The sequence below is a fragment of the Rhipicephalus sanguineus genome, chromosome 10, assembly GCF_013339695.2.
Source record: "Rhipicephalus sanguineus isolate Rsan-2018 chromosome 10, BIME_Rsan_1.4, whole genome shotgun sequence".
Classification (NCBI taxonomy): domain Eukaryota; kingdom Metazoa; phylum Arthropoda; class Arachnida; order Ixodida; family Ixodidae; genus Rhipicephalus; species Rhipicephalus sanguineus.
In genome coordinates, this window is record NC_051185.1 from 65,466,757 (window position 1) to 65,493,281 (window position 26,525).

The window sequence follows — 26,525 nt, forward strand, 5'->3', positions numbered from 1 at the left end:
TTAACACAGACCAGCAAGTGACTGAGGTCGTGCACCGAGCGCGACCGACGATCAAGGATCAACGTACGGTGACTGATGTTTACACCGGCAAGTGCATCCTGCCCATCACCATATTGAAACGTCTTACGATGGATGTATTGTGGCTAGCAGCGTGACGAATGAAGGCATGAGAAGAACCACACGGGACAAGTGCTAAACTTCAACCATTTTGATTCACGGTAATCAGATCCTTGAAAACTAATAAAACAAAGCAAACTCAGCAATCACACACGCAATAACAAAAAGAAAACACCATCTAGCACTTGTCCCATGTGATTCTTCTCTGTCTTCGTTCATTGCCCTACTAGCCACAATGAATGTTCACCAACTAGCCCAATTTTCCATTCTGATGATAGGTGTCATTCATGTCTACTCCTTGCCACCACTTTCCCCACCATCGCCATGCAAGATAAGCATCAGCACATGCAAATGTCCCGCTACTGCACCACTGATTGGTTCAGTATGTTTGCAAGTGCAGCATGCAACTGAAAAACAGGGCAGCGAACGAGTGACCCAAAACCGTCGCTTTTCGACCAACGCGACCATTCGCAATTGGTGGCTTTTCAATCGACTTGCACACATGACCTACGCTACAGGCTGCTGTGATAGAGCTGATTTGGCTCTTGTAAGTGCATCACTTTATTCACTCTTGCTAGGTGTGGTTCTTTCCCATGCGAGAAGCATGTGGCAGAGTTTCTACAACTTCAAAAATTTGTGTCGGCATTCCTTCGACACAAGCAAGAACAGCGATATATAACATTTGTGGATCTCACCTGAGGTGCACACCGAGGCCCCGGTGCTTTCCCGAACATTCCAGGCAGATCCAGATGCCATAGGTGACACTGACCCACTGGGGGTTGTGCGCTCCACACTCAAAGCATTTCTGGATGTGAACAGAGAAAGGTAGGAGAGAAGGGAAACAGAAAAGATGAAGGGCTGAAGCAGCAAGCACTGCCTGCACGACACTGTTACAATTAGACAAGGGGCATGTGAAACGCTCAATGCAAGAAAAGCACTACAGTAAGATATAACGAAATCCAAATAGCCCCACCCAGACTGAAGCGCGGCAGCCAATAACCTCCGTGACTAAAGAAATAGTCCTCCTCATGCACTCATTTCCACTCGGAAATGTTCCCCAAAGGCAGGGGTCACCAACCATCCAACTCATGATGTCAGTGTGGAGTGTGTACGCCCATTGGTGCAGCCTTGTGTGCATCTGCTTTTGGAAGAAAATGCCACAAACTTCTAAAGTTATATCCAACTATAGCTGGAAATGCCTGAAACACTTCAGACAGTGAACTTTTGAAACACTTTTAAAGCACCTTTTCTGTGCACATCTCTATGCCTGGCTTGCATGGATGATAACAATATCTGCATTCTGCGGAAGAAACCTTGTCGCTGGCCGGGAACACTGAGGTTCAAATAAGTGCAATGCCCTCGGGATTAGTAAAAGCAGTATGACAACCTAAGCGGTACAACCGGAGAAAGAAGTTTACGGGATGCAAGTTCCATGGCAAGTGCAAATTGATGCTTCAAACTTAATGGGTCGCTGCGTGTGTCACAGAAACTAAAGAGGGCCAAACAATCATTTGACAGCTATGTTTCTAGGCTAAGCGGCAATTTTCCCTTTTCTCAACTCTTGCGCCCCATAAACTTTTTATCTGTGGGTGTACATTAAAACTGAGGAAACTGATTTTGACAATCTCTCCATCCCCTGTGCCACTATAACAATAACTCCCTGCCCTGAACCCTAAAAACCCTATTAATCAGACCGCTGGTGCATCAATCAAAGCTGAAATGATGACATGAACCTTAAAATCTTAAAATTGGTAAAATCCTGCAGACATGGCACTGAGGAGGGAGAAAAGGGCACAGCAGATATTTTTAAAAGGCTTACTGTAGGCACGATTGTTTTCGTTAAATACGTATGCCTCAACAAAAGGTACAGAAAACATAGCACAGCAAATACTGACAAGCAACACCTCCATTTTCAGATCACATAGACTTCTGCAGCAACTTTGGCCGTTGTAGATTTCTCTTGCTTCGGGAAAATGTTGGCATAAACTTGCTTGAAGCAAGCGACTCCTTTAGTGTCCTTTAGGTTAGGTTAGACTAAGGTAGGCTAGGCTAGGCTAGGCTATGTTGGTTAGAGCGCCAATGTAACATTTGGAGGCCGGCAAGGCAAAGTTTAATTGCGAACAGACTACAAAGTCTTCTATAATCTTATCGTAACACAAGTACAAATTCAGTAAACATTGTACAGATAGGTGAAAACAAGAGAGGCTGCAACTCACGTTATTCGAGTCCCGGGGCTTCAGGTCTTGTAAGACCCTTCTCGTTCGTGGACTAGCCATGGTGGTCTGCCTCTGTGGGGACTAGCTGCCTGCGATGACATTGCACATAATTTGTTTAACAGGAACACACGAGTTTTATAAGACAGCTACTGAAAAGAAGGAAAGAAATCTAGACTATCATTGACAACAAAGCACAGCAAATACAGTGCATCACGCCCAACAATGCAAATGGTTACTAGAAAAGGTACAGTTAAAAATGGGGCTCTGCACCGACTGCTCCTGGACTTCATCCAAAAGACAGACATATCTTTTTATTTAATTTATGCTGTAAGGCATACTGGCGGCAATGAAAAAGAAGAGCAACAGTCTATAAAGACTACAGAAACAGCAAAAAATTTCAGCGTTTTCTCCATACAGTCAAAGCAATGTGAAATCGTCATAATGAATGTCACTCTCTGAACAGGCGTACGTACTGTACCACTTGAATTTAGCCTTCATGCCTACTCTAAGAAGTTAAAGGCTTTTCTACGAATTTGTGGTCCCAGGATCCGCTCACAACTGTAGCTGCAGTAGAGCCGCAGTTTCTACTGAAGCTAAAGGCAAGAGTCTCCAAGCACACACACGGAAATCTTGCACGAGCTCATTCGCAAGCAATTTGCATGAACCTTCCTGCGTAACATCCTCACGCTCACCAAAGCTTCGCGAAAATTCACCGCCCTCACCTGCCACTAAACATACCCCTGTGTAGCCTGCAAGGAGCTATGCACTGCATGGCACGCAACCTGATGTCTCCCACAGATTTGAAATTCTTATCTGTACATACAACATTTACATTTGTTCCATCAGCCTTGCAGCAAAGGCAGAGTGCAAAAGACGGCTGTGCACTCAGATATGCAAATGGTAGCTCTGTAGCATGTACAGTACTTGTAAATACATATCTGCATTCACTTCTTCCCGCATTTTATTACCACGACTGCGAGTCACAAAGACAGCAGACTTCACCGATTCCTTCACCTCTGAACTCGTGCACTGCAACACCAGTAGTTCCTGTCTACCTGATTTACGTTATTGTCATTCCAGCGAACATAGACTATGTCGTATCGGCCAAGTTGAAGACTGATCTCCTCTACGACCTGCAGCGCTAACATATGGTACAACCGGGCCGCTGAGAAACGTGCCTCAATAAATGCAGTGCAAGCTAGTGCGTTGTGTTGTTCTTCTGGCTATCTCGTTGGAAGTGATGCCATGCGTGGTTAAGACCTTGTTCTCCAAAAAATATGTCACCGAACGTGTCAAAGAGATCTCCACGTCGGTCAATGCCCCGAGCCGAAAGGTCGCCAGACAGTTACTCGTAAGCACCGTAATGTTCTTTTCCAGGGTGTGCCAAGAGGACGATTCATGACTACCACATTAGGACGACACCATAACGCAGCGGAGAGGAACAGTCAAGTGTGCAAAGCGCTGTAATGCATGCGACATTAGAAAAGCTGTACCCATTATGCAGCAGGGACGACAGGTCGCGACAGACGTTCGTGATGCATTGGAATGATAACAGGGTATGCTCAACGTATAGCAATAAATTCAGGTTGCGTTCGACATTTCTCAACCTGCTACGAAACTACGAGCAGTAGCGACGACGTCTTCTGGAGTTGTGACATCAAGGGCAGGGTCATTAACCACATCAAAGCTCGGCGTCTGTCAACACCGCAAGGTGAAGAACTGTGGAATATATTTTCTGTGGGTGTACCACAAGTGCTTTGCTGCACTATTTATAACCGCTACACCGGAGGAACCACGGCACGGCACGCGGGAAAGGGCGCTGCTGCAAGCGCGACAACATTACAAAAGCTGCATCCATTAGAGACAGCGGGGACTGACAGGTCAAGGGAGATGTTGGAAGGATGACAGGGCACGCACGAGGAATTCCAGCCGGTACAATAACAGAGGTGGGCGGCGGCGGCAAAAAAGGTGGCAGGTTTGGGGCGTTAGCAGCCGCACGAGTTTGCCGGAAATGCAAAGTAAACAACCAGACACCAATCACCAGCACAAAGACACAGCCGGGAGGTATCGACGTCACCACCATCACGACGTCGTACGGCGGCAGCAACGTCACTCGCGTTTCGCGCGCGCTGCATCTGTTTCGGAGCGAGCAAGGACTTTTTTTTTTTTTTAACCTTGTTCTCTCTCACACACCGAGAGATTACGCTGCGCTGAGCGGAGCCGTAATGGTTTATTACACTTCCGCTTATCGCGCTGCGCCCGTGATCGCGTAGAACCTTCAGTTCCCGACTTTTTTGTTTTTTTTTTAAAGGTCCCGTCGTCCAGTGTTTATTTTTAAAACCTCAGGGCATCGTTTTCGCGTGCTTGAATATTTGCGATGTCATTGGCTTTTCGAGGTTGAGAAGCTGAAAAACAAGGAAGTCGAGCTACAATAACAGTCGAGCGCGAACGGTGCGCGACATTTTTACGGACGGCGTCCGACTACTATCAGTTGGCAGTTATCAATCTTGGTGCCGGTTTTTTTTTTTTTTACCGCGAACTCGCAGAAATGCGGCCGTATCTTTGCCACAGCGTTTATTTCTCATCTCTTCCTAGTCACCAGCAAGCGACAACGGTCAAAGGTTCCTAAAACGAAACCTCGCGCTCACAATTGTGAAGTACCCGAACCGACCAACTATTTCGTCGGCCAGATTTTTGTTCGTATCCCGACCCGCAGTGCCCGTTCCGAAACTCGAAAGAACTGAAACTACTCGGATCAATTCATTAATTTTTAAACAATCTCAGTCGGCGATTCGACAGCGGGACGCTTCAGTGACACTTGTCAATCAAGAGCGAACTACTGCGTAACTTTTAGAGTACAATAACAAAAGTTAACGCACATTGAGATGATGACGAGAACTCATTTCCTGAGAAATGACGTCAATAGAGCGTCTGCGCCGCTCAAGACGTCACGACTTCGAGACCGACAAAAAGAACAAAAAATCTTATCGAAGCGATAAGAACGCCCAGCTTAAACGTTCGCCCTACAACGGGTTTCTTCGCCACCCTGAAACGAAGCACTGCCAAAACAGAGCCCCCTGATCATCCCGCTAGCTTCGTGATTAGTAAGCGTTACGCGAACGGCGACACATCGGGCGCGCTGCCAAAAGATATCGGTATTCAAAGCGAGAACGAGCAGGCGCGGACACCGCGACACTTTTTTGCCGTTTTCTTGTCCCCTCTCTCGGTGCGCGCGTGAGAAACAACCGGAAACGGGCCTTTTCTTTCACCGGTCCGTCTCGATTCAGAGCTCACGGCGGTTTTAATAAGAGGGCCGAGGGCAGTAGGAGAGGTGTAACGCCGCGCTGCTCTCGTTTCATTTTTCGAGGAAACGAGCGAAACCACGGGCGCTTCTCGTTCCAATAGCTCTTGCAGCGACGAGTAGTGACGAATGACTAGCCAACAACCTCAACATAAACGAGCCAGCAATCGCGGAACCCCCTGCTGGTCGAGTTTGAGCAATTACCGCACGTAGGCCCCCTCTTTTTACACCTGTCACAGCTCAGCTGTGGCAGTACACCTCAGCGGACGACGCATACTGTAACGGCGGACTAAAGGGAAACTAAACACGGCTGCCCGGATAGATCAACAGTTAGGTGATGTACGGTGTGAGCGACACGCCGCTGTTGTGACGCAATAACTGGACCAGCCCCAAAACGATTGAATGACCACGACAGCTAGCCGTAGGGAGGCCTGACGTAGCCCTCCCTTAGCCGCTAACGACAGCCGCCAAGTTTTAGCTTGACGTGCGCGCACAAACAAGAGTTCAGTGGAGAGCGAACAAAACTGTGCGAACAGTCAGCATGCGACACGAGTTTGCGAGAAACAAGCTAATTAAATTGACGCGGATAGAAAGAAATACTCAACTTACAACACGGCCGTAGTGCCAGCACGGACAACTCGGGGGGTTGCTGTTTTAGCCGCCGCAACTTGCGGTAACGTCATGCTAGTTTCGTAGTTCAATTTAATCTCTTTTCCTTGTAGTAATTGCTTTAAAAGTTATAAATATATGGAAGTATTTTAATACATGGCTGTCTCGCTCAAATATATTATGCTGTGCCAGAAAGTTTCGGTTTCGTTTGAAGAGGTCCGAAATCGGAGCCGTATAAAATGTGTTAAATATTGTTTGCGTTTAAAAGAGTGCTGGCGCAAAAATTCGAACACAATACGACTGGTACATCTAGCTGCCAGGAGCACACAGGCGCCATCAGTAGGGTATCAGTCGTAAATATAACCATAAACGCGGGCACGCGACGACTCCGAAAGTGAAGCACCTAGTGGTATTGTCATCAGCGCGAATTCTTTCGTAAACAATGTACGTCACCAGTTTTAGCGGTCCATCCAGGGTTACCAGATTGGGCTATTAATAGCCAAATTGGGCTACTTTTTGTTCGAGTTGGCGTCGAATTTTTGGCTATGTGGCTATTTTTGGGCTACATTGCTGTCGACTAGCCAAGAATTCGAAAAAGCTACAAAATGTAGATAATTTTAGTATCGGGGACCCCAAACGGCTTATGCACGCACGCTCTTGCGTTCGTTTGTACCTCCAGCCTTACAAGTGCCGGGGACCCCCAGCAGCTGCACCCACGAGAATACAAAGGAAAGCAGGAGCGTGCGTACGCGATCGTCTGTGGGCCTCAGGACTAAAACTCTCTATAGTAACTCTAATGCACCTCGTCAACGAAGCCCCCTGGCCGCCGCCATAAGCCCTTGGGCTGTTGTTAACAGGCATGACCTCCCAAAAATGCAGTACCGAGGCGCGACGTCACCTTTGTACTCCCGTGCAGAGCCAAGAAAGGTGGTGATCGTTCCTCTTTTAAAGCTCTATACAAAGAACGCCAAGGCTTACATGCGCATGCCGCTAATAGGTCCCGCCTCAAACATTTCAGTGTGTTGAACGATCCCAGCACCTAGAAAAAATAGAGACGTAGCCCAAGAAAGAGCTTCACGTGTCGTCAGTTGAAACCGTGTTGATGGCTCCACGGTATCTCTAGACTTCTTGACAGCACACCCCCTTCCCCCCACCACACAGTGAAAGATAATAAGAAAGATGTGGAGGGGTCCCTCTTGCCAGTCCAGACCAAAATCCAAGATAACAGCGGAAGTGTCTCTAAGTAGAATGCACACCTGTGTTTCTTATGAAATGCTTTGTTGAATACGCATGCATTTACAGTTTTACTGATCGGTGGGTGTCCGTCGACCATTTCACGTGTTATGACAAGAGTGGAAAGACGTTCAATACTACAATTTGCGACAACCCGGAATGCGACCCGGAGACATCACACTGTACAAGTACTAAGAAATCGTGCACATATCTAAAGACTCGGAAACCGCTGCTGCAGGATTATGTGGCGGAGCACAGGTTGAAAAAAAAAAAAAGAAGAAACGTCGAGAGGGAGGGGGGCGAGTGGTGGCGCTTGGTCAGTCATTGGCGCATATTTTCAAGTCTCCCGAAAAGGGGAAGGGGGCACATGATTGTGAAAGCTAGCAGTTCGCGTAACACGCAGGGAGCGCCCACGCGAAGGTTGCAGGCTCAGTGACCCTGCCGATGGCTGTTTGTCATTTCGTCCACTTAAATTTACTTAAATTTCGGCCACTTTCGTCCAGTTAAATTTAATTGCGTTTCGGGTCTGAGGCTATGAGGGGGCGAACGGACTCCCTCCCCCCCCCCCACCGCTTCCTTGGTTACACCTACAGTGTTCTGTAGTTACACCACTGAATGCGGGCTTGTTTTCTTTGCAGTGCCTCGGCCTGCAAATCAAGTGATCATGTCTAAGTTGTTCTTTCGCTTCTCCACTTTCATCTCTTTTGTCGTATTCTCTTTTTCATGAGTTTTTGTATATCTCTACTTTTTGCAAACCTTATCTATTTCTACTTTTTGTAAATATGCTTCTATATTTCTTTGTGATCCCATTCATTTGCATGTTATCATGTGGCAATAAATTTTTTTCTAGATTCTGCAGCCATCGCTCAATCATTGTGGATTGAATAGCAAAAAATATTACGCAATACAACGTCCCCCGATTCATGTCGCATAAACAATGGCATTTGCTCGCCGATTTTGGCTATTTTTGGCTTACACAAAGCTACTTATGCATCAAATTTTCGCGTTAAAAAAAATGGCAATATATATATATTTGGGCTACCTCGGAGTCCAATTTGGCGGTTTGAGGCTCGCACCATCATATATGGTAACCCTGGGTCCATCTCGCACATCTCAGCGACGTCATGCATCATTGGCCTCATTGGCCTGCTCGTTGTTCGAAGACGTACCTTGAAAAAAATGCCAGGGATCATTTTATCTTTTTGCGTGGTCGACTTCTGCCTCTCGAAGCGGTACGAAGGCAGACCGATGCACAGGTTTCCCGCCGATAGCTGTCAACAACAGCAGTGCGTCAATTTTGTGCACGCCACGGGACGCAAAGAATGGGCTCCTACGAAGGGCTGGCATAGCTTGGGTGGGGGGCAAGTGCCCCTTTTGCACCCCCCTGCCTACTACGCCCATGTATCTATCTACTCGTGCATACTCGCGGAGTCCGTCCGCCCGTGCCCTGGAACGGTGCCAGCTGTGGCCTCTCAGCAATCGCATGATGGTGCATAGCAACAGTTGCGCCTAGAGTTACTGTATATGCTATTAGAGCAACACTCGGCCTCATCCCCCTTACGTTGCCCTTACGCTCTCTCAGCAATCACGTGATGGCATAGCGGCGGCCAGCCTGGCGCTAGGGGTAGCTAGGGACCGTACTGGCGCGGCGGCGCAGAAAGGCGGCGTCCGTCCGTCCGTGTCCCCTCACACTCTCAGCAATCGCGTGATGGCGCAGCGGCGGCGCGCGTGGCAACGCTCCCGACGCTCCTTCGTCCAGTCGAGTTAATCGGATGGCATGGGATGGCTCCCAAGCGGCCCGGTGATGATTCCACGGCAAGCGGTTCGGAGAAGCGCCCCAAGAATGGATCCCTCCGATACCAAACGCCAGAAGAAGAATGAGCGAATGCGCATGCGGCGGGCTAACATGTCACCGGGCGCCAAGGCCAGGGAAGCGGAACGGAAGAGACTACAGCGAGCGGCCGCGTCACCGAGTGCCAAGGCCAAGGAAGCGGAAAGAAAGCGGCAGCAGCGAGCGGCCGCGTCACCGGGCACCAAAGCCAGGGAAGCAGAGCGTAGACGGCAGCAGCGAGCGGCCGCATCACCGGACGCCAAGGCCAGGGAAGCGGAGCGTAGACGGCAGCAGCGAGCGGCCGCATCACCAGGCGCCAAGGCCAGGGAAGCAGAGCGTAGACGGCAGCAGCGAGTGGCCGCGTCACCGTGCGCCAAGGTCAGAGAAGTCAGTCGAATGGCCACAGGCTTTCGCCAAACGCACTTTGGAATTTACAATGTCCTTCAATTTTTTTTCAGAATGCTTGTCGATTTTTCTGACCATATTCTGCTTCGGCGCGCCTACTGTGATAGAATGGAGAGGTGGTCAAACGCACCGCTTCTCCAATACGCCGCACGTGTCACGAAAGTGTTCGAGTTGCTGCCACTTCTCCGCAAGGTGGCAGTAGGGGTACTGTGGGCTCATTTCTCCGCTCTGGCGCATTTGAAAGTATGTAGCCAGCATGCGTCGCAAGCATTTAAGCTGCATTTTAGGAGCTTGCTCGCCAAGCTTCTTATGCTCGCGCCTTGTCCATTGCGCTGTATCCGCTAGTTCTCATTGCTCCCGCTAGAGGCGCAGCTGTGCTCTTTCCGGTAGGGTACCTTGATGCGCGTTTTTTCCGCGCACACTACTCTCCGGTGATTCAAGCGCGCTCAGGCGGCTCCGCACACTCGGCACGTGCTCACTCAGTGCACTTCGCTACCGCTACTCAGCATGAACACCCAAAAAGCCAAGGCAGTGGCGGTGAGAGCTCGCAAGGCAGCAGCAGCGTGGGCTCGCCGCCAAGACCCTGCGGTGAGACACCGCAAAGCAGAAGAGAGACGCCAGTGCCGGTAGCAAGCAAAAGCCACCATTGATCCAGAGGTGGTGGCGGCTCGCGCAGCCGAAGCAGCGCGGAAGCGGTGACAAGCGAACCTCGAAGAGGTACGGGCGCGGGATGCAGCGGCCAAGCGCTGAAAGCGGTCGCTACCTGAAGTTGGTGGCACCGATGCGCGCTTCAAGCGCAATTTCCTCGACCACACATTCGACCACAGCTGTAAGGTATGTGACCGCTTGTGGTTCGACAATAACCTCACTACCATCTCGAGCAACCGCAACGAGCAGTACCGCGCCAACGCCATTGCGGTTCTTCAACGAGAGTTTCCTGTCGTGGTCAAGGGATCATCGAAGATCCCTTGGCCACATACTTTACGGATCACAAAGCAGTCATCCTTAAAGGGAAACGAGTCCCTGAGCTTCTCGACGGATACCCTTCTTGTAATTCGTAAAAATGTAGGTAAACTTGTGTATATAATGTATATATAGCCCATCAAATTGTAAATTGTGTATATAGTCCATCAAAATGTAAAGGTGTGTATATAGTGCATCAAAATGTAAATTAATTAGCATTGTGTATATAATGTGTATATAAACAACGTGGTCATGTCTTTATATAACGGTAGAGGAATTTGTACGGTGGATTCACGGGTTACCCGACCATCTCTGAGCAAGCTCCGCTAACATCATTGACTTCGTGGATATGGCGTGTTTGTTAAGTCTTTGACTTTTGAGAAATAACTTCGCGATGTAGTGCTGTACACCAGAGAGGTCTTGAATAGCACCATAGCCTCCTCTATACTTTCTGTGCCCGTCAAGCCGCCGGCACAACAATAGGAGAGCGCCGTCGGCGGAGTTGCACGGCTCCGCCGCTAAACACGCTTGTGGCGCCACTCACGTAGGGGGAGGGGGGTGGGCTACGTCAGCTGGAAGTGCGGCGGGTGCGGCCGTGGGAGCATCGCGGTACGCGTATTTTTGTGGTTTTTCTGCATTTATCGAGTGTTCCAGTCTGAAGCACCACAAGACGTACGTGTTCTAAGCATGCTTACTGCGAACCTAGCCTGAACGATACCTAAAGCTGGTTCACAACCGCACCTCACGCTTATTTGAGTATCGACAAAACCGGCGTACTGTTATGCGATTTCCATACTGTATTTAAACTGGCATATGTAGTACACCGTTCATATAAATGACAGCGCACGTGAAAAATAATGATTCAGAGGCTTTTGAAAGTGCGAGCTAATGGGGGCACGAACTCAATTTATTCCCAGAGAGATTGCGGACTTACAATTTCACATATTTTCGTGATAGCGGCTTCTGGAAAAATGTTTTATAAACGTCGTTCTTATCCGTGGTTGTAGAAGCATAGTTGACAAGGAGTGGCCTGATGAATCTTGTGCAAACCAGCACGGCTAGATCATTGTGGTGCTGGCTATCAGACGTAGTGCACTTCAGTAGCGCTGAATTTGACACGGCTGGAACAGCTGCTTCAAGCAGTGTTTTCAGGGGCTTTTGAAGCCTTGGCTCCTTTTGAAGTGCCGTTTCTACAAACTGCCGCAAGGTTTCCAGGACGTAGAGCAGCTTGTCCGAAGGATAGAGCAGTCCGCCTCTGTCTTGATGCCGAACAAACTGCTGGAGTGGCTCGTTGGAAAGAGCTTTCGTTGTAACGGCACAGCAATCTTCACAATCCATGTGCTCCATAACAACGCGTGCGATGTAGCCACCAACATAAACAACTGCTGACAGCTGCAATGTTGGAAGTCTAGCTGGCACATTTGTCCGCTTCAAGCGCTCCAACACGTGAACAGCTTCCTCTGGCAGCTTGGCAGAAATCGTTGGCGTCTGCTGCTGCCTTGCAACCACAACCCCGTTGTTTTGTCCAGCTTCTTCACTGCGAAGCACGTTACTGTTTTCTGATGCAGCTGCAATACCCGTTTTTAGGAGCTTTTGCAAGCCACTCACTGCAGATCGGGCATCCAGCTGGTCATTGCAGCCCAGTGATCGCCGGAGTGTTCCAAATAACGACTCAATCGGATCGCTGCTAAATTTCCGCGTAAGAACAAATAGAAAATTCTCTGTTCTTAGCAAATAGCGAATGCAGGCAACTGTAGAATACGTTGTCAGCAGAAGTGCCTCGTAGGTTTCAGTGGTCAAGAAGCCACGAGCATGCGTTGCTTGCTTCTTGAGATTCTCCATGTACTCCGGAAAAGTTATTTCCAGCCATTCAAGGCGCTGGTCATCAGGGTCATCGTAATGCCGAACATCGGGGAACCTTTGATGAACATGCTGAAGTTTGTTGCTCGTGTCGTGCAAGATGAACCATCGGTATATGTTTTTCATGAACACGATGGTTGGTCCTCCAGCGGCAAAAATAGGGTGGCAACTGTGCCCAGCTTGTTCTTTAAGAAATTCAAGTGCCGAAGTCACGTCCGGAGAAAGCACTTCCACCGCCTTTTGCACATTCATCTTCTCGATGTTGTTAGGGTAGACATGCTTTCTGCTCAAGCATCTCACTGGCTTTACTAGCCATTCCTTCTGCATTTCGTACAGCTTCTTCAGAAATATTGCAGACACTTCCCCTCCATTGCCAAGGTCCCGAGCAAGAAACTGTGATCGCACGTTCTTCAATACATGACAGTAGTCGAAACTTAGAAAAAGAAGCCTATCAGCGTCACACGGATGCTGAATCCTATAGGTAAGGAATCCGCCACAAGGGTCCTTCATCGCACTAACGTTCACCTTGTGATTGTCAGTCACGGGACGCACTATTCTAAAACCAGCTTCTTCAACCTTTTCCATCACATACCGAATCAACTTTGAGAGTTGGGAGCCGTTCAGACCTTTCGTAAAGAAGTACGATACTGGTATTCTGTAAGACGTCGAGAGCCCGTTGATCACAAAGCACAACAAGGAATTGGCAAACACAGCCTCACTTTCAGGCTCATTCGCTACACCCATGTCTACATGGCCGACGAAACAGTCTTGTTGCTTATTATATTGCAACTTTGGCTTGATGCGCATTTCGTCGACGATAAGGGTACACATCTTCGATTGAGGTGCCTCAAGCTTGTCAAGTTCAGCTTTTAGGCGGCCTTGTATCAAGTCATTGACTCCTGTTTCTCCAGAACTGCTCCCGATGTAGTTTTGAAGGGTGTTTCTGCATGGAAGCTTCAGCAGCCTTTCTTTTCTCGCATGCTCATACGCCTTCGTCGACAGGTGCCTGAGTATTACGCAGTGTCGCACCACATCCTCCGTCCAGGTTGGTTTCTTGCGCCTGAAGTTAGTAATCTGGTTCAATAGGAATACAGCAGGGAGGTCCTTCTCTTTCGCTTGCTCACAGATGTACTCCAAGTCGGCAAAATGGCAGTCATCTTTTAATTTCTTAAGCTCCTCGTTGTATTGGTCAGCTGTTTGGCGAAACCTTTCCACCTGATTTTTCAAGTCCCTCTCCTTTCTTTTCCATTTCGCTCTTTCAACTGCTAAGAGGCTGGACAGGCCTACATCAACTTGCGTTGCTTGGTCCGTGACTGTTTCATGAGCACAAGGTGTTGCCTCATCCAAGATCGTTTCACTGTGCATTGTTTGCTGCTGGCCATCCAGAGAAGTGTCGTTCATGCACTTTGATGTTTGCAGTTCAAAGTCAATGCCATTCGAAGTTGACGCTTCACCGTGAGTATCTTCTCGGTGCCTATTCCGTTTTCGTTTCGGCACGTTTTCATTATCTTCACATTGTGAAGCCGATCGTTTCTGGATGCTTTCAGTGGTCCTCTCCTTCAACGGTTGTGGTCTGAGGTACGATGGGTAGTCGGGAAACACGGTGGGGATAACGCCTTTTTTCAGGCGACGCCGTTTTCCCTCTGCGAAGTCTGTCTCCCTGAAGTGTTTGCTGCACACTCTGGAGTAGTTCGACGTCGTGTTGGGCACCCAGTCGTCTCTTCGTATAGCCTTTATCCACTGCTGCCGTGCTGTCTCCTCCGCAGGAATTTCGTGAAAAGAAACACCAGGAATCCTTTGTTTCCCATCCGACCGGCAATGTGGCACACAGCAGTACGCCATCGGGTGCAAGGAGGTCGCATTCAACTTTTTGATCGGCTGTCCTACGTCAACGACGCTATCCTTTGCTTCGTGCGATGGCTACAAGCGCTTGCAGGTATATCGGCAAACAATCGCAGCAAGAAAACGTCGCAACACGCGATTTTTTAGGCGCAGCAGCATGCGACACAGTGGCGGGAGCTCCACAAGGCACAAAAAATAACCCCTACGTGGGTAGCGCCGCGCCGCGGTGGAATGCAGCGTAAAACCACGGTGGGTGAGAGGGAAGGACGACGGTCGCCGAGAGAGCGTTTGACGGGCACAGAAAGTATAGAGGAGGCTATGATAGCACTGAAGAGTTGCCATAGCTTAGAACGGGCTTTTTGCACGGATTTGCGCTTGCAGAACGTGTACGTGACTTTGAACGCGTTGTTCATTCCTTACTTGTTTGCCGTTTCATTTCTTTATTTTGCTGGATACAGATTGGTTCGCATAAACCTTACGGTGACTAATGCGTCATCGCCAAATCAATCACGTTTGAAATAAATATCTTTTTTATATCTTCACTATGTTCACAATCAAGTAAACAAATTTCTTCTTCCTCATTGCAATACAGAGGGGATATCCATTATTTAGTATACAAATATGCAGGAACAGTATTCCTTCCCAAAACTACTGTTGGCACACACACGCACACACACACAAGTGACCGTGCATAACAGTCAAATTTCGTTGCAGCACCAGACAATCGTAAATTAACGACGTCCATAAGCCCAGCTCTGCATACTATAACGTGAAAACCAAATATTTTTTACTCGTTACACTCGCTGGTAGAAATTTTCACGCTTCCGAAAAAAATAATACATGCGCGTTCCTTGCGATTGGCACCCTGTGTCAGTCTTATCGCGCCGTTTTTTTTCTAATCGGCGTGGGTAATCTTCATTGAGCCTGTTACATGTACTTTTGTGGGCAAAGCTAATAGACAGCCACTACAAGCTATTAAAAACACAAACGATGTTTTAAAGCCAGCAAAATAACTATAGTAACCGGCCTTTACAGCACAGCGAAAGCTTGCGACGCGCGTCTTTCGGCCCAGAAGTTCGTCGCGAAACTAGCGGCGGCTACGAGCAACTTGAGCATGACGACAAGTAGACGGGGACCCAGTCTACTTGTCGTCCGTGTTCTCTACCGCGCAGTTACATCAATCATGAATTGCCATGCTGGCCCAATCGTCAACTTTCATCAACTCGAGCAGTTTGGCGAAGCGCTCACGGTGCTCGTTTGGCCAAAATTATAATCGTGGGTACGTCTTCATTCAAAATTCATCACTTACCTGTCACGTACGTGTCGTTCCGGTGTTCCGCCAGCACTTTGTGTGTGCCGGCCCGGGCACTGTCAGTTTCGATTTCGCCCTTGAAATTCGACGCTGAATATCTCGAACTACATGCAACTTTTCTGATTTCTAAAAAATGGGTATGCCATGAATTATCGTGCACTCCAACTTTCTAATATAAACAACTGTCCTTAAGTCAATAACTGAAAAGTTAATTAACGAGTTTTTGTTATCATTTTAGCTGCGGGAAAATATTTCCGCCTCGACATAAAGTTCATGTGCGAAAAAGACAGGTGCCTGTCAGATTTTTAATAAAAAATCTGTATTGTCTAAAAAATAACACCCTGTATATTTATTTGTGTGTTGCTTTAATAAATGATAGTTGGAAGTTAGCGCTTGTGCTCGTCGTTTCTTTGTCTGCTGTGCACTTTTTGCGCTGAAGTTTTAACATTATGGAATACCAGCTAGCCTACTCCCGCACCTTGCTGCAGTGTATGTGACAATGCCTTTTCCTTTTATCATGCAGCCGTCGTCGGACAACGAAAATGGGCTGGCAGTTTTGACCCACTCACTCAACACAGCAGCTGTGGACGTGACGTACACCCATGTAAAATGTAAGTGGTCACTTGAAGTGGCATTTTAACAGCGAAGCTGTTTAAGGCAGCCGTAATTTGCGCGGCCTATCAGGTATGTGCCACAGATATTGGGTCAATCCCACTACTCGCCACTGGTCCACTAAAAATGAAGAGGGCAACAGTTAGCCCAACAAGTGGGCATTTGCCACAGAAATTTATGCGGCCTATCAGAAAACTATCATCATTATAAACGGGTATGTGCCACAGAAATTTGGTAAATCCCACTACTCGCCACCTGCGGTCCACTAAAAAAAGAAGGCAACAGTTAGCCCAACACCGGGAAACCGGTATGTGCCACAGAAATTTGGTGGTGGTGGTGGTGAAAACATTTATTGACAGAATTTCTGCGGAGAAGCTCCGGATATGCGGAGGTTCTTGACTTGCGGTGGGGGGGCCCTCAGTCCAGGGCTCCGCTCGCAGCAGCCGCTCTACGGGCCCGGTCAATTAGACTCAGCTGATCATGCAGGTTCTTGCTGGCCAGCAGCTGTTCCCATCGCTCCGCTGTGGGATTTGCAGCCTATCAGAAAACTATCATCATTATAAACGGGTATGTGCCACAGAAATTGGGTAAATCCCACTACTTACCACTGGTCCACTAAAAAGGAAGAAGGCAACAGTTAGCCCAACACTAGGGAACGGGAAAGGCAACGGCGGTTGTGAGAAGAACCCAAAGCGATGGAAGGCCTATGCCAACGACGACCTGCCCGTAGATCTATGAGAGGTGCGAACGCTTGATTTCAGCGCGAGTTTCTGTCGCTGGAGTTTGGACATCTGTGTCGCGTCTGTGACTGTCTGTGGTTCAACACAAACCTCTCTGCGCTGAGAATCAACGTAGAAACAGCTTAGCATCACCTAGCTGAAGCCTAGCAACGACCTAGAAGCAACCAAATTAGTCTTCAAAATCATCCAGTTTGACTGCTTTAAAGGCCAACTCCGGCGATTTTTTGGCCATGTCAAAGTAATGGTGCTTTTATGTTCCTGAGACGCTCCTTTTACGGGCCCGATAGCAGAAATACTCGGCAAATTGGAGAATAATCTTAAATAAGCAAAAAGCGCAACACCGAAACCGAAACCCACCGAGTGTACTGATCTACGTATGACGTAGACGTTGTTACGAACGAACCGGAAGTCGTGCAAGGCATGCCGGTCACGCTGGCGTGGAGTATGAAAACTGTGACAGAGTGCATTGTTACGAACGAACCGGAAGTCGTGCAAGGCATGCCGGTCACGCCGGCGTGGAGTATGAAAACTGTGACAGCCAGGACGACCAGCGAAGCGCCGGCCAAACCAACGCTGTCTGTCGCCTTGTGCACAGCAGACGCTCGCTGTAGCAGCCGATCGCCGAAGTTAGCGGTGCCCTCGGCTGCGTCACTTCCGCCGCCTTCCCAATACTGACGTCACAGACGCAATGTTGCCAATAATTGTGGGAAGCCAGGAGGGCGTTTGCAGACAATCTTTAAAATTCATTTGCAAACAATCTGCGCATGTCTCAAGCCTGTAATTTGGCATAAATGACGGAAACGTGCAAAGGAACGTACCCAGGGAATTTCATTGAGATCCATCGACCTCGAAAAATCGCCGGAGTTGGCCTTTAAGCCTTCCGCGGCTTAGTGCAAGCTTCGCCAATTTTTATGTTTCAAGTAGTGTTTTGCATCCCACATGATGTAATGCGCGCTTGTCTTTGAGTGTCGATATCGTTGATGCGATAATTGTTTCCAGCAGCGGTACTTTTCAGTGAGTGCAAACACAAGATCACGCTGTGCGTTTGCAGCGTCCATCTGATGACGCCAGTTGTGCATAGGCCAACGACCTGATTTCGAAACGCACATTCCACTTGCGTGGACTAGAGTGACTTTATCTATTCTGCAGCACGACCCCTAATCCCAGTACATGCACGCACGTATAGCCTCTCCGATTTTTAACTATATAGCGCGAGCGTCAACCGCACGCAGTAAACACATGCAAATTGCTTATACAGTAAAACTTCGGTGATACGATCACAGCTCCTACGAATTTCGTGGTGATACGAATTTTTCGTTGGTCCCGGCCAAGGCCCATTAGCCTGCAGTGTAATGGAGTACGGTTGTTGCGAACTGATTTTCACCCGGCGACGTTTGATACGAACGTTCGGTACCACCCAGGTGCGAAGAGATGCTGTCCGCGCTGTCGCACAAGACGCGCCAAGTACGTGCGAGCGCGGGAACGCAAGAGTGGGCATGCGCGCCGCACCTACAAATCATCAGAATCACGGTGTAAAAAAACGCTTTTCTTACGGTCAAAATAAACCTTCAGAGACGCGTCACGGCCTCCGAGTGTCGCGGGTCACAACACACCTGGTTCACTAATTAAATGCGTGCGTACGGGCCGTATATTTACGAGTGCTGGTATGATTGCCGACATATAAAATCTTCACTGACAATCATTCAAGATTTTTCCCTGGCGTTGCCGCTGCCTTGACAAATAATAAATGAAAATGTACGCCAGCTTTCTTTTGTCGCATGCTAATTTTCCATGCTTTCTGGTGATACGAATTTCGGATGATACGAATATTTTTGGTGGTCCCGTGAGATTCGTATCACCGAGGTTTCACTGTACACACACACACAAAAACAAAAAGCAAAACCTCCCTCAATATTATTGTGCTGTAGCTACCCATAGCCGCATTTTTTCAAAGAAAAATACTAAATGTCACTTCAGTGAAGCATGGCTTCCATTCACAGGGGAAAGAAAAGATGTTGAAACGCAATGCACCGTGCAAGTGTCTGTCAAGACAACCCAAGTGAATATCGGGTGCCTTAGAAGATGCACATGGGTCCGAACGAAGAGGCCAGTGAAAGATTCAGGCAAGTATGATTCGTGCTTTCTGTGCTGTCACCAGGCATTTAATTGTTGACACCTTTTTTCTCTTGGCCATGCGAAAAATATGTCAAGCATGTGGCATTAATCACACATGTAGAGATATCGTGTCCAGTAAAGCAGCCACCAAGTTTAGCAAATTGAAGGAGGGTGAAAAGAACGTGGCATTCTGAAAATAAGACTGCTAATGTCACTTGATAGAAATGTTGGTTTGTCGCAAGCTTGAAGAAATAGCCATGCAGCGCTGAAGAACGAAGACGAACAAACTTAACAGAACGAACAAGTGCTTCAAGCATGTTAGTAAGACACAATGAAATAACTGTGTAATGCTGAAGAATGAGGACAGGCAGGATGAGCGCACTGCAGAGCTGTTTGATCACGTCTCACAAACCCACCCAAACTTCCACACATTTACTATTGCAAACTCTTGCTTCCACAACAACCCTTTACTGTGGAGAGCATGGCTTAATAAGATACATAATTTATGGTGAACTGGCAGTCAGATGTGCTCACTCTTTGGATGATGCTAAATGACATCCCAATCTTGGGTCTGCAGTTTTCATGCATTTGCCTCAACTTTTATTAGGGTCCTTTTCCAGGCAGCTCCTTGCAAATATTGTGGAGTGTGATGCACGTCGCAGTTGGTCAGTCATGTGAAAAAATAATCCGTGGCTCCTGTGGAAAAAAAATTTTTAGAGCGCAGCTCTTAGGTGCTCGTTCCTGCATTGAGAATCAGTGTGCCTCATCTGTCCTAACAGATAGAATGAATACAATGAAAGATGAAAGTGAATTAGGAGAGAATGGCGAAACAGTGAGGAGGAAAGCAGAGTGTTGCACGAGACTACAAGATGGCACCATTGTAGTACTTGCAATCTGCACTGAAGCAAAGGTATCCGCGCCATCGAGGCTGAAGCTTTTCGCCAGCGCTGCCAAGGGACCCATGAAATGAAAAGACACGCATACAGCTGGGCTCGAATTTCACATTACCAAGTAACGTAATCATCAGTAACTTTTTAGTGAAAAGCACACTTTTATGTGACAGTTTTATAGAAGATTAGACTTCGCTCTACTGGTACACTGTTGCATATAATTTACCTACAGCAAAGTGTTTTGTAGTTTTTGCTGCTGAGAGCAACTTAGAATTCACTGTATGCTCGATTTGCTTTGCAGATTGCCAGACAGACTTGGGGTTGCTCGATATTTCACTTATGGAGGAGATGCCACAACATTACTCAACGCCACTGCAATCAGCATTCTCTGACATACAAAGATGACCACTGTTATAAAGCATACTAGCCTATGCTGAAAAGCACAGCAGCGTAAGTGGCAGCGTGTTTGTCATTTTACATGAGCTTATGTAGAAAGAAACTAGTAATGCAGTGGCTGTGAGATTTTCATTAGCGTTTCTTCGCTAATGTTTTGAGTCTTTCTTTAATGTGAGCGATAGCGCTGTCTCAGCATGACCAGTTCAATTATAATAGAAAAAAAAAACAAGCGATGGGCAGTTGTACACACCATCATGCTTTGCTGCTCCATAATTGTCTATATAAATATATGTCCCAATTATCATGCAGCACAATTTTAAAAATTAGGAACGGAGTTACGTGAAGCACGCCTGGTGCATATTTTTCCCAGTACACTAGAGTAGCTGCTACTAATTTTCTGATAATGAGGTTTAATTAATTAGACAATTACATTTGTAACTCGACAAGTACTCACCTAGTTATCAAAATGTCAATGAAGCATATATGGGCATCTTCAAATGACATCTAGCTGTGCTGTTTTCAACAACGTACTAATTGCGCACTCATTGTTTCAGGCCAATGAAGAAAGCCCGCGAAATGTGAAAAATAACACGACTACGTTTCCACCCACAAAAGAAAGCATCCTCAAATAAGCTTACTGCAAGCAATGGCTTTGCCTGTTGTCCTTTGCCAGAGACAGCATTCTGCACTTCGTCAAGAGCACAGGATGAGTGCCAGCAACATGCGTCGCAAGTTTGCAGGGATTCCTTCCGCTCATTTGTGCACCACTATCATTATCCACATCTCAAGGCCGACTGTTCTCATTGATAATGCACCCGAGGCACTGTTCTGATTACGGCCGACCCTCTTAGACCAAAAGCGATGCATTTCTTTGGCTGGAGAGTGGGGGATAGGGCGATTCATAGTTTTTTCTTTCTGCATTTTTTTCTTGATACTGGCTACCTCACAGTGAGCCTGTTTATGGGCACTGCTTCCTGATTCACATTTTAGTCTAGTCACGTGTCATGTTTCAGATATCGCGGGCTTTCTTTATCAGCCTAAAAAAAATGAGCACGCAATTAGTATGTTGTTGAAAATAGCGCAGGTAGATGTCATTTCAACGTGCCTACATATGCCTCACTGACATTTTGATAATTAGGTGAGTACTTGTCAAGTTACAAATATAATTATGACTAATTAATTAAACCTCATTACCAAAAAATTAGTAGTGGCAACTTCAGTATAGTGAGAACAATATGCACTATAGGTTTGCTTCACGTAACGCCGTTCCTCATTTGTTAAATAGTGCTGCGCGATAGCTGGGACACCCTGTATATATTGTCACGTGGTCGTGACGTCGACGAAGATAGCAGTCGGTGTTTGCAGAATGAAACTGTTTATTTGGCCGAACTTGTGGCCGGGAAAATGAGAACTAGAACTACAGCAATACACGCTGTGCAATGATAGCGGCGAACAGGGCGTCGTCCGTCGATCAACTGACAAGCAGTCAAGCGCGTCGGCTTTTATACAGGCGCTATCGAACTTTCCAGCGATATCGCTGGTGGCGGCGTTATCTCTCGACAAAGCTGGAACATTCTCGTGCGGCGCGTAATCTTAACAGATTGTTCCAAAACAATCGCGAGGCTTCCTACACATCACGGCGAGGCCCGCGCAGCGCGTTGCCCACAGTCTTTGTGGGTGAAGCTTACACTCATGAAATATAAGACTCGCGGCAATATAAATATATATGGCTCACAGTACCAACATGTATACACTCTTTTCTTTTAGGAGCTGGCTCGCCAGGTTCTTAAGCTGGGGCGATGTCCCGCGCCGTAACCTGCATCCATCCATTCAAAGCGTCGTGGAATGTGAAGAGGAACGCTACGTGCGTCGTGTCTTCCCTCTAGCCTGGCCGTTAATTCTCACAGGGCGAGCGGGGAACACGGTCGAAAGCCAGGCGAACATTGGACAGCTATGTTTAGGGCCACTTTGTCATGTGCGTCTTGAGGGCAGTTTTCAAATTGAAAGAACATTAGGAGCGTTGCATCTGCAAGTGTCAACGATGGAGAATCAGATGCTCTTAGATATTTCTTGTACGGTATATATACTTCATCAATGTGTATATAGTTCATAAAAATTGTAAATTAATAAAACATTGTGTATATATGTATATATATAGCAACGTGTGTCACGTCTTCATATGATGGTAGAGGACTTGTACGGAAGATTCATGGGTTTTCCCTATCTTCTCCGAGCCTGCTCCTCAGTCATTCACTTCGTAGATATGGCGTGATTTTTTTCTCCTTGGCAGCATTTTTACAGCCACAGGACCAGAGCAGCATCCTTACAATCTTAAGTACTACTTCGATGACGGCTGGCCCGTCAAGGGACACATTCATCCTTCATTCCACAACGAATGAATTTATTTCCATTAGGTGAATACACGCATATTACATATCCGACTGACACTTTTAACTGCGGAAACTGCTGCCCAAAAGTCCGCCCAGTATATGCAGACAACTAAGCCTCTGCGTGTGATGGCTGGGCGTTAGTTTTAAACGGGCACTTCGGCATGTGCTTGGCTAATTCGCACTTGCGCCAGAACTTCTTCATGCAGAGGTCACAGCTGAAGCGCCGCTCCACGTAGTGCGACGCTAGGTGACTTTCGAGGTGGCTGCTCACCAGGAAGGCCTTGGGGCACTCGTGGCACAGGTAACGCCGCCCTTTCTCGTGTGTCAATCGATGCCTCGTCAGCTCCACCTCGAAGACGAAAGCGGCATTGCACACGTCACACCTAAAGTGTGCGCTCCTTTCGTGGGTGCGCAGGTGCCTCGACAGCTGCGTCCGCAAGGGAAACCTGCGAATCGATACGCCAAGCAAAGCCTGCGGTGAAGACGAGAGCGTAAAATTCGAGGAGCTGAGTGGAAAAAGCCTCGGAGCCCTTCCACTACTGTGACCATGGAAACCACCGAAGCTGTGTCTGCAGTGGGCCTGGTGTAGCGAATATTGCAGCAGAATGGAAAGTTGGGCTAGTTGGAATACTCACATAATTGATGCAGCACTAAAACTTAAAGACGTAAAGAACAGAGTACACAAGACTAGCGCTGTCTCGCAAGTGAAATATCTCTTTCGAAAGAAAAAAACTCGGGAGAACAAAGCCTAGCGCGGCAGACATGCGTGTAGGTAAGAAAGTCAAACAAGTCGTATAACATCAACACGTGCGCACCAGTAAGAAAATCAAACTTGTCACTTCACATTACTCAACATTACTTGCGGTAAATTGTACATGGGACAGGGCACCAGATGTATTAACGTTCGCTTAATGGAGCATAATCAGTCTTTGAAAAAGCCTAATGCATTGCATCTTGCATCACATTGCAATATATGGCGGCTGCTCTCCTGTGTTTGTAGATGCGGAAGTACTTTCTAGGCACAGTTGCAAATTAACCTGTGAAGTGATCGAAGCATTTCACACTGAAAGATGGGAGACGCATGCGTTAGCAATGCGTCGATTTCCTTAACAGACAAGGAGTTTGCATATCTGCTTCATATGTGTAATGTTAAATGGCAAGTTTGATTTTGTTACTGATGCGCACGTATTGATGTTATATAACTGGTTTCACTTTCTTACTTATGTGCATGTCTGCCGTGCTCAGCTTTTAAATAAATCTTTCAGTTGCGAGACAGCACTCGTCCTCTGCACTCTGTTCTTTATATCTTCGTGTTTTAGCGCTGCATCAATTATGTAGCGAATATTGCTACAGTGAATTTATATATTATCTTTATTAACTGGTTCGCATCAAACCTCTTACCACAATGTGTAGGATCTGCCAAATTTTTTATCGTTATTGATTGTATTGAGCAAATAAAGACACACATGCCAAAGATCCCGGTGTTTTTTCTAAGCATGACACATATTATCTCATGAATGGCGGTCTCGAAATGAAAGCCTGTAGAACATAAGAAACCCCATCGTTTCGAGAGTAAGGAAATGGCAAGACGTTCGTTTCTTATGCAAGTGGTCTTGTCTTTAAGGCAAAATTGTTCACCTTATTCTGCCAAGTCGATGAACATCCACTTTCATTTTTACTTTTACGCCATGTCCTTTTTTTTTTTTCAACACGCAATGCTTAAATTATTGCGAAGGAAAAAAGTGCTGCCAGCATGATTATTGTTAGAATCGCTGCATATCCAGAAGGCACAGCATGCAATAAACAGGACACGTGTAAATCTGCCAGAAATCGACGCACGTGCGCTCCATTATTTTTCTGCTATTTAAACAAGAGCCATTGCGTTTGCCTTTACTGTGACCACGAAAACCCTACGGGTTTCAAAACGTCATTTTTAGCTCATTATATTTTTAGATCTCGGCAAGTGCTCATTTTTTTCACCACGTTCTTTTCTCGCCAGACGGGTTTCCGTCGAACTCTTGACTATCGAATAGTAAGTCAAGCGTCAAGCTCTTTACTTCGAAGTTTTCAATTCGTTAGGCACTATAAACTTGAGCCGGACAATCGAAAGCACACAATACGATAGCCTAGCGGCTACGGCATTGCACTGAGCAGCGCGGAAGTGCTGGTTCGATTTCTTGTCACGATGGTCGCATATTGAAGAGGGTGAAATACAACACCCATTAGAGGCGTAGCCAGAAATTTTGTCGAGGTGGGGGTGGGGTCCAGCCCGCCATTGTGTTCATGCGTTTGTATGTGGCCGCATATACATACACATACTATGTAATGTAAAGGTTTGGGGAGGGGAGGTTTGAAACCCCCCAAGCCCCTTCTCCTCCTTGGGCTACCCCACTGACACCCATCTGTTCTCATTTATGCATATAGCATAGGTGAAGCCAGACTGGGGAATTAGGGGGGTTCAGACTCCCCAGAAATGGTAAGTTTCTGTGTATACGTACACACAAGCAAACATGAATGGTGGTCGACCGCCGCACCCTCCTTCCCCGGAATAGAGTCCTGTACATCCCTGGTAATGTTAAAGACCTTTGGTGGTCACCATTAATTCCTTAATTTTACTTCATCAGAAGCAGTTTTTTCAACAGAACAGTTGAGAAAATAAGAGTTTGTTGAAACAAGTTTATCATCGCTTAGCCTAATTGCAACGTGCAAGGCCACAGCCATCTGCATAAAACAAAAAGGGAAGGACTTCACTCAAAACAACTTACGTCATGGAGCATATGTGGCAGTAGTGTGTCCGCTGCTGCTTTACGTGATGCCACAAGTGTCTATGAAGCAGGGTCGTGTCCTCGAAGCGCTTGTAGCAGATGAGGCAGCGGAAATGCTGCTTGTCGATGTGCGACATCTCGTGCTCCTCAAGGCTCTTGCTTCGTGGAAAGCTAGCACCGCACTGCCTGCACCAGAACGTCCACTCCCGAGCGTGCACCACGGAGTGCTGGAGCAGGCGTTGGTCAGTGTTGAAGACCAAGTGGCAGAGTTCGCATTCAAACCGACGGAGACTTTCGCTGATGCAAGTCTCCGCGACTGCTCTTGTTGGTTGCTCGGCGACTGCTCTCAGTGGTTGCTCTGAGACCTCTCTCAGTGGCTGCTCCGGGACTTCTCTCAGTGGCTGCACTGGGACTTCTCTCGGTGGCTGCTCGGCACCGACGTCTTGGCAAGTGCTCGTCGATTGCCAACTGTCGCTCCCAGCAAACGTGTCAAACTCGTGATTGACAACTGGTGCATCGATTGGCTCTTCCTTAACGAGGGTTATAAGCCCTTGGTCTGAATACCCTGCAAGAATGAAAAAAAAAGTTTTTTTTTTTAACAGCGAACTGTTCTTAGTCTGCCCTTCACTGCCCGTTGGCGTAACGCAACATGTCATACACAGCAACAGCGCTTGCAACGCTGCTTGCGTTCCAGTGCAGCCATGATAGTAATATGTGGTTTGGGCGAGTAGGCAGGTGAAATAGGCCACAGCCGCACGGGAACTCTACCTCTGCGTTCCAGCGCGGCCGTGAATGAGCACATCGTCGCCCATACCTTTAACACAGAGTGTCACTTAAAGATCAGCGATACAACACAGAGATACGGTAGACTGTCAGTAAACGGAATTGCTGCTTAAATGTAACAGCTGCCTCTAATATGATTGGTCTC

The 26,525-nt window shown here is 47.4% G+C and overlaps 3 protein-coding genes across 6 annotated transcripts in view; 1 reads left to right on the forward strand and 2 right to left on the reverse strand.

The window, feature by feature from the left end:
• LOC119372019 (ADP-ribosylation factor GTPase-activating protein 1) overlaps positions 1 to 6,339 on the reverse strand; it is a 61,453-nt gene extending 55,114 nt beyond the window's left edge. For all 4 annotated transcript variants that reach the window (XM_049419929.1, XM_037642459.2, XM_037642460.2 and 1 more), the window contains exons 1-3: positions 6,244 to 6,339; positions 2,334 to 2,422; positions 813 to 922 (exon numbers count right to left, since the gene is read on the reverse strand). In XM_049419929.1, the coding sequence (XP_049275886.1) occupies positions 813 to 922; positions 2,334 to 2,393 (170 nt within the window). In that variant the 5' untranslated portion in view covers positions 2,394 to 2,422; positions 6,244 to 6,339. The remainder of the gene's footprint in view (positions 1 to 812; positions 923 to 2,333; positions 2,423 to 6,243) is intronic.
• A 2,798-nt stretch (positions 6,340 to 9,137) lies between these two features.
• LOC119372024 (ion-translocating oxidoreductase complex subunit C) overlaps positions 9,138 to 26,525 on the forward strand; it is a 57,690-nt gene continuing 40,302 nt past the window's right edge. Inside the window, exons 1-2 of the mRNA XM_049419932.1 lie at positions 9,138 to 9,685; positions 16,213 to 16,300. Coding sequence (XP_049275889.1) covers positions 9,254 to 9,685; positions 16,213 to 16,300 — 520 coding nt within the window. The 5' untranslated portion in view covers positions 9,138 to 9,253. The remainder of the gene's footprint in view (positions 9,686 to 16,212; positions 16,301 to 26,525) is intronic.
• LOC119372022 (zinc finger protein 397) lies at positions 21,852 to 26,268 on the reverse strand. The gene is made up of 2 exons (XM_037642462.2): positions 25,598 to 26,268; positions 21,852 to 23,278 (listed from the first exon to the last, which is right to left on the reverse strand). The coding sequence occupies exons 1-2, from the start codon at positions 26,251 to 26,253 to the stop codon at positions 22,942 to 22,944; spliced, it is 993 nt and encodes a 330-aa protein (XP_037498390.1). The 5' UTR covers positions 26,254 to 26,268; the 3' UTR covers positions 21,852 to 22,941.